General features: G+C 36.9%; 1 protein-coding gene across 1 annotated transcript in view; it reads left to right on the top strand.

The window, feature by feature from the left end:
• The window catches only part of lama2 (laminin, alpha 2), a 175,788-nt gene that overhangs the window by 104,436 nt on the left and 64,053 nt on the right, over nt 1-7,299 (top strand). The window contains exons 24-27 of the mRNA XM_034900777.1: nt 1,282-1,388; nt 2,225-2,497; nt 3,434-3,614; nt 6,654-6,790. Coding sequence (XP_034756668.1) covers nt 1,282-1,388; nt 2,225-2,497; nt 3,434-3,614; nt 6,654-6,790 — 698 coding nt within the window. The remainder of the gene's footprint in view (nt 1-1,281; nt 1,389-2,224; nt 2,498-3,433; nt 3,615-6,653; nt 6,791-7,299) is intronic.

Raw genomic sequence — 7,299 nt, 5'->3', positions numbered from 1 at the left:
AAATAAATTGAAGTAATAATTCAATGTTGGTACTGAACACCATCTTTAATTAGAGACAACAGGGTACATTTTGAATGGTATGTGTTTGTTTTTAGCCTTTATTATTGACAGTGGAGAGATAGGAAATGAGGGAGAAAAAGAGAGATGCAACAAATGGATAGTTAATGGTCAGCATCCTAACCCATAAACCATGACAGGGTTCATTTGTTAAATTACTTACTATTTAGCCTAGCCATGCATCAAGAGCACCTGCTTTGTGTTTAATAAGTAAGATTCCAGTAGTTGTTTCTCCAATGTATTTTATTGCATCTTCGTCTTTGCACTATGGGGCTCTTAAACAGTTTTTTAAAATGTTAAAAGTTTTCTTTCTTAGCCAAAGTGTGGATTTACACATAAGTGCACATTTAAGAGGTAAATATATAATGATATCTAGATGTTGCTGAATCAGTGTTGTGAATGTCAGTAGATGCATTCTGCATTCAAGAAGCTGATCTATTTCTTTCATTTCAGCTGAACTACTAATTAAAGTTATAATTTTTTTATCTGGAAACATGTCAGAAGATTTGTTGAAATTGTCTTATTGGAGCTTAAGGGGCAGTTTGTGAATGTCTGGTTCCAATGTGTCATTTTCCTTAGCATATTCAAGAAGGAATTTTCGGACTATTAGACAGAATTCAAAGCCCTAGGTTTTTAGTTAGCTTCTACATTAAAGACCAGTTACGATAAGTTAAGTCAGGTTTCATGTTCTCTGTTGTTGTGTTTTGTGTAATTGATGGAAAAGAATCGGTTCACCCAATCTTGGTGATTGCAGCTTTGTCTGGACGGAGGTCTCAAAACTTTGCTGTTTTCCTGAGTGCAGATGTGCACTCTCAACAACACCAGATCTTCAAAATCTTCATTCACGAATTAATGAAAATGTGATGTTGTCCTCAGTTATAGCCTGGCTTTGTCATTTAGGCTTAAACTTAAACTGGGTGTTTCGTTAATATACAAAATATTATCTGGCAAAACGTTTTCAGCCCACTAGACTGAAGAATCTATTTGGGCAGGAGAAGATTTTCTCCAAAGTGCAGTCAGAAGGATATAAAAATGCACATCGGCAGCTAATCCTGAAGAAGACCTTAAGCAGGATCTAAGCCTATTCAGACGACTGTAGTGTGAAGTAAACACACCAACGTGTGTTGTGATCGTTAAACCAATATGTGTTATATGTACTCTCGTAGAAATTCTGTTATTAGGAACTGATAATTGATGTAAAATATGATCTCTCTTCTCCTGCAGCCTGCCAGTGCCATACTAATGGCTCTGTATCTGAGGTTTGCGATAAGGAGACTGGACTGTGCCAGTGCAGAAAAAATGTGGTTGGACGACAGTGTGACGAGTGCATAGTAAGTATTTTGACAGATGTCAATAATCTTTATAGATATTGCCAATATGTGTAGACTTTTTGTTCATTTATTTATCATTATTATTTATCATTTTTATACATATACATCCCCTGGTGGCACTTATTTTTCTTGTTGTAATCTTGCAATATCATATGTGTGCAATTGACTACTTGTGGTCTCCAGTGTTCTAACCCCAACCACAATCTAATGTAACAAAGCTTTTTTGGTATTGTACCTTATTTTTTTTTCATTGCAAAACTGATTTATGTTCCTTCACATTTTAATTCACCACTAGTATTGTTGTACTATGAATGGGGAAATATAAGGAATTAAGGACACACTGCATAGACATCTCTAGGTCCTTGTTACTCATCAGTATCCAGCAGAAACCAAGTCGTTATCGGAATTAAATAAAACTTTTATTGCCAAGTAAGTACCAACAAGGAATGGTGGTTGGAGCATACATAAACAAACCTAGTGAACATTATTTTGAAATTGAATGTTATGTATATGTATGTCTGGTATCAGGCCGTGATAGGTAAAGCCACATATGTATTGTTTTGGCAGGGCAAAGAAGAAGCAGTATTATATAATAATATTTTATGCAAAATGGTGTAAAAAAAGTTTTATTTGTGATTAACAGTAATATTGTGACAATAAGAGTGATTATGATGATGACAAAAACAATGTTTCATCTTCACAAAAAGAGAAAAGTGTTTGTTGGGTTTCCCTACTTTTACTTTTTTCACTTGTACTTTCAGTTTTTTTGTTTTATGTGTCCTGCTCACTCATTCTCATTGGTTCTCCTCTACCCATCTACACTGTGATTGGTCCAGCCTAACTGCTGGTGGGATGCTGAGCGTCAGGACTGTATTCGCTGTCGTTGCAGCCCTCACGGCTCTATGTCTCAGCGCTGTGACATTGAGGGCCGCTGCATCTGTCGCCCCGGCTTTGTGGGCCGACAATGTGACCTCCGTCGCCAAAGTTACGAGAGGCGGGAGACCCGCCGGCCAGTGGAACATGTTCCCATAGAAGCTGTTCAGCAGAGATGGGGGGGGCCCTCACGCACGGGGGGTTGTCCCAGGGGCGCGTACAGGCCTAAGACAGGGGTAACACACACTGCATGGTGTGTTTCAAGTAGCATGGGTGTGTTTACTTGGTGTGCAAAAAATTGTAGGTGTTTGTGTTGCTGAATATGGGTTTATCAAGCATTAAACTCTTCGGGTTGGTGGATGGTTTATGACCCATTTTTTTTTTAAACTTTGCATGGAAGAGGAGGTGTGTGTCTCATGTTCTATATAGAGTTTTACTAGCACAGTTGTTTTTAGTGATTTTCTGTGTTTGAAGATGTTGCTGAGTGTTCGCATTAATGGCAAGGGTAACACACAGAATGAGTGATCTTTAACACATTTTAATATTAACAGGCCAATATTCAATTGAAAATGTCCCCTCTTTAAAGTAACTTAAGATGTTTCTTGTTACTGAATGGTTTTGTAAATGTCACTAGTTTGAGGCAAATTATGTTTATGATTTTTCTCTGAGGTCGCCACATTCTACATTCAGGAAGCGGTTTTTGTTTAATTTTTTAGTGGAACTGTACCTAATTCAATTCTTTTAAGAAGGTAGACATTAATGAATGTCCAATCTGATGAACGACATGTATGGTATTGTTTTTGTTTGTTTTTTCAAAACAGCCAGACCCTTTTTAGACTCTCAGACAGCTTTCAGCGCCCTTCAGTTTTTAGTCGGCTTATAAACTGAATACAAATTACAAATAATAAAAATTCAGTCAAGGCATTTTTTATTATCCTTTTTAATCCCAGAATAATACCCCAAGAAGGTTGAAAAATCTTGAAAAGGTTTAATCTCTTCACACATTAAATCTTTGTTTCCTAAATTGTTCCCTTCTCTTTTTCAGTCAATCTTCAGAAACAAGTGTTGCATCTCATCATAGCCTTGTTGTCTCTAAGTTGCATGAGTGTGTTTGGAACTTTTCACTACATAGTCTTAACTCCATTTACAACCTTTTTTGTCTGTTTCTTCAGCCTCAGACCTACGGCATTAGCACAGGTGGAGTATGTGCCCCGTGTCACTGTAACTCGTTTGGTTCCAAGTCGTTTGACTGTGATGAAACCGGTCAGTGTCGGTGTCAGCCGGGCGTCAGCGGACCCAAATGTGATCGATGTTCACAAGGATTCTTCAACTTCCAGGAGGGAGGCTGCACACGTAAGTACAGAAAGTGGGGAAGAGAGGACGGTTTCTTTAAAGTCAGTTGACAAATCTTGGTATCAGCTCACAGAACAAAAGTATAGCTCAATCCGCTCGAAACCATGACAAAGTCAACGCATTTAGATTTGGCCTCTGTTTATACTGTAATTTGCAATGGAAGTCAAATCAGCAATCACAAGACGCTGTCTTTATTAAACTGCTGCTTTGCTCTTCTTTCTTTGTAATTTAAAGTTTACATAAACTGTCAGCAGAGAAATTCCATTTAAGAAATCTATTGAGTAATTTCAAAAGGGCATGTGCATTAATTCAAGCAACGGTGTCAGTTTTATATTTACAGTATTGTGAAGCAAAATCTTTTCTCACAAGCAGGGCAAAGGTAAAAATTTGTCATAAAACATAAAAAAATATGGCAAAAGATTGTATGAATGTGAGTGGCGGCTTAATTTAAACAAGTGCTGCTTTGTAATAAAAAAGTAAAGTACTTTGGTATTGTAGGCATTTCTTCTTTTTCCAGTGTCACATGGACATAATACAGTTTGTGACTTATAAAACCTACAGCAATTACGATGTAGTTTGAAATATCAGAGCCACAAAATCTTTAAAAAGTCAGGCTTGCTAAATGATCATGTATTTTTGACATTACGATGTGTTTTATAAATAGTTTAGCAATTTCCCCTAGGGTTATGAAACATGCATCTTGGCAAAGGCTATAGCTACATCAAAAACAAAGAATACATGAATATATACATAGATGATGGAAGGAACAAATTAAAGATAGAAAGAAGGAAATAGGGAAGCAATAAAGAACAGACAAATAATAAAAAATTGTCTTTGAAGGTTGAAAACAGAATAATAATGATGACCAATAAATTATGAATGGATTTCTTAATTCTCTTGATTGGTGAACAAGCCAAACAGCTGATGATTATATGTGAAGAATATTTAAGGAAGACACCATTTTATCAAATTTAGTCAACTTTACAGGGATTGTAAATGTGTGTTTCAAGAAACATATCAAATGTTTGGTAGACATGCACACATAGTAGTCATGCAAATTAGACAGAAAATCTTCCATTTACAGCAGGGCATTTTGGCTTTAGTATTCTGTTTATTGACTGTTTGCACTTTCTTTAATTTCCCTCCTGTAAATTATGATTAGCGCTTTACGTTGAACTAGGAATGTTCCACAACATTCCAGGGTTAATAATTTCCACAGCTTTATATCAAACCCTCGTTCCAGGAGCAATGACTCAAAGTCATAACCCTAACCCTTAACCTAACCCTTTTTTGTAAAACAGTAAGATGCTGACCCCTAAATTGAAACTAAAAGCAGTTACATTACAGGGAAGAACGATTGATTTTCCGACTTCACAGCTACTGGATCTGGTGCATGCCTCTTGTGCCCACTGTTTAAAGGTTACTTTAAAATATGACACCCAGCTTAGACTAATGCTAGCTTTTAATAGATACTGTAGCTACTTCAGTCTACAAGTCAGATGTCACTATTATTACTACTGCAAACTGACAAAAAAGAAACATGATATTAACTACGTTTAGCAGTGATTGAAAAGTGTACATCTGAAAGCAATAAGATAGTAGCTGTTTGTTGCCAGAGTTTAGGATTTCCATTACCATTGCCTGATGGTGTGTTACTTCATCTCAAAATACAATTTTCTAATATTATAGACAGCAGGTGCTGCAAACTTGTGCCACACAAAATAAGGATTAAGCATCCAAGCACCCCAAGCACGACTATGAATAGCTTTTCCCACATTTCTCCCTATGCAGTTTATTTTTGTTGCCAACCACTATTGACAGCCAAGATGAACAGTAATAAGTTAGACAGAAAGAGAAGATTGGGCTGGGAATTATTTGCTTTGATTCATCTTAAGATCACTTTATATTAATTTATAGAAATGAAAGGGGAGAGAGGGGGAATGACAAGCAGCAAAGGGCCGCAGGTCGGAGTCAAACCCAGACCCGCTGCCTCTATATATGGACGCCCGCTCTACAAAGTGAGCTATCTGGGCCCCCCATCTAAAGATCACTACCACAGTGCAGTATTTAATGTTCCAGGGAATTTACTGCAGGCCAGTCAGAATAACAATAGGATTCACTCTGTGGGCATGTGGTGCCATTCTATTAAACGTCAGGAAAGTTCATCAATAAATAGTTTGAAATAACAAAATAATGCAACTCTCCTGTGAAGATGACTCCACATTTCATCAGCATTAACATTTCAGTTCATCTAGCGCACTGAGCGACAAAGAGTGTCTTCTGGCATGGGCAATTTTCTGGGGAATATGGGGGATTGAGTAAATTAATTGGTAGCAAAATCAATTGAAATAAATGACACTGGGGGCTTATGGGTGTTCTTAATGCAGTTACTCATAAATTACACTTTCAAATTTCGAATATAAACTGGAACTGTATTATTAAATGATGGCTAGTCCACACAATTCGGTATGGGCATAACATTCACCTCAGTATCATATCCCATGCTTTACTACTTTTACTGTTAGTTTTGCCTAATAGTTAACATCAGAGAATGTTGAGGGGATCACACGCTGGTTTATGTCAATGTTTTGTCAAGATGCAGGATTAAAACCATTTAATCCATGTTATATTTGGGCAGTATGGTTGGAAAAAAAACATATTTCTGTTATATAAAAACTTTGAAAACAATGTTTTTCTATTGACCAAATTCACAATGTGTGTTTCTACTAGAAAGTAGAAACACGCTGTTGCTAAAGGTTTTACCCCTTAAGTTTAAGTTTCCAAAATAATGTACCAAGGTCCTTTTCCTGTTCTCCATCCCAGACAAGTTTTTCTTTCAGTATGGAGTCTGTTAGCCAACATGTCATGTTTATCAAGAAAAACTGTGTTAGTGTGTGGAACAAGACAAAATACAGCATTGGACTGTGTAGTTCTGTAAGTTACTGAAAAAGAAAATGCAATCAGTTTAAAAAACACAGATTTGTCTTTAGACTTTATTCAAAAAGCATTTTAAACCATACATTTTCTCCTCTCCTACAGCCTGTCAGTGCAGTCATGTGGGGAATAACTGCGATGCTAACACAGGACAGTGTATCTGTCCTCCAAACACCATTGGTGAGAGGTGCGACCTCTGTGCTCCCAACCACTGGGGCCACGATATCATAACTGGATGCAAGGTAGGCTGAAAAATGGATTTACAAAAGCGGTTGCTTACATTTGTGTAACCTACATTACTTGTAACACATGAAGTGGGCTTGGCAAACACACTAAGGGATGGCACAAAAATGCAACAAGGACTATTTAAGAAAGAGATCAACTTACTTATTTAATTTACTTTTTTAAAGACAAAGGAAAAGTAATTAACATAGACACGCATACTGCTCTTACCATCTTATCCCCAATATGTGCATAGTAAAGTTTAACATAATCAAAGGAAAGTCTTTATCTAATGTTCCTGTTTCTTTTTCAGCTGGTTACCATTAAGTCATCTTTTTGCTGTTACTTCTCAGTCTTCTCTCCTGTTTAGCACCTTTTCTTCCTCTCTTTCTTTCTAATTTTCCTACCTCCACTCCTTTCTGTGTGCTTGTCCCATAGCTTTTCTTATTATTGTAACGCTAGTATATGTTTGCGTTAACTATTACTACTTGTGATTACATATTAGTACTTTCGAGGCGTGGGTAGAGAA

Source organism: Etheostoma cragini, chromosome 18 (genome assembly GCF_013103735.1).
Source record: "Etheostoma cragini isolate CJK2018 chromosome 18, CSU_Ecrag_1.0, whole genome shotgun sequence".
Taxonomy (NCBI): Eukaryota; Metazoa; Chordata; class Actinopteri; order Perciformes; family Percidae; genus Etheostoma; species Etheostoma cragini.
The sequence above is the reverse complement of the archived record's forward strand: the minus strand, read 5'-3'. Positions and strand labels throughout refer to the sequence as shown.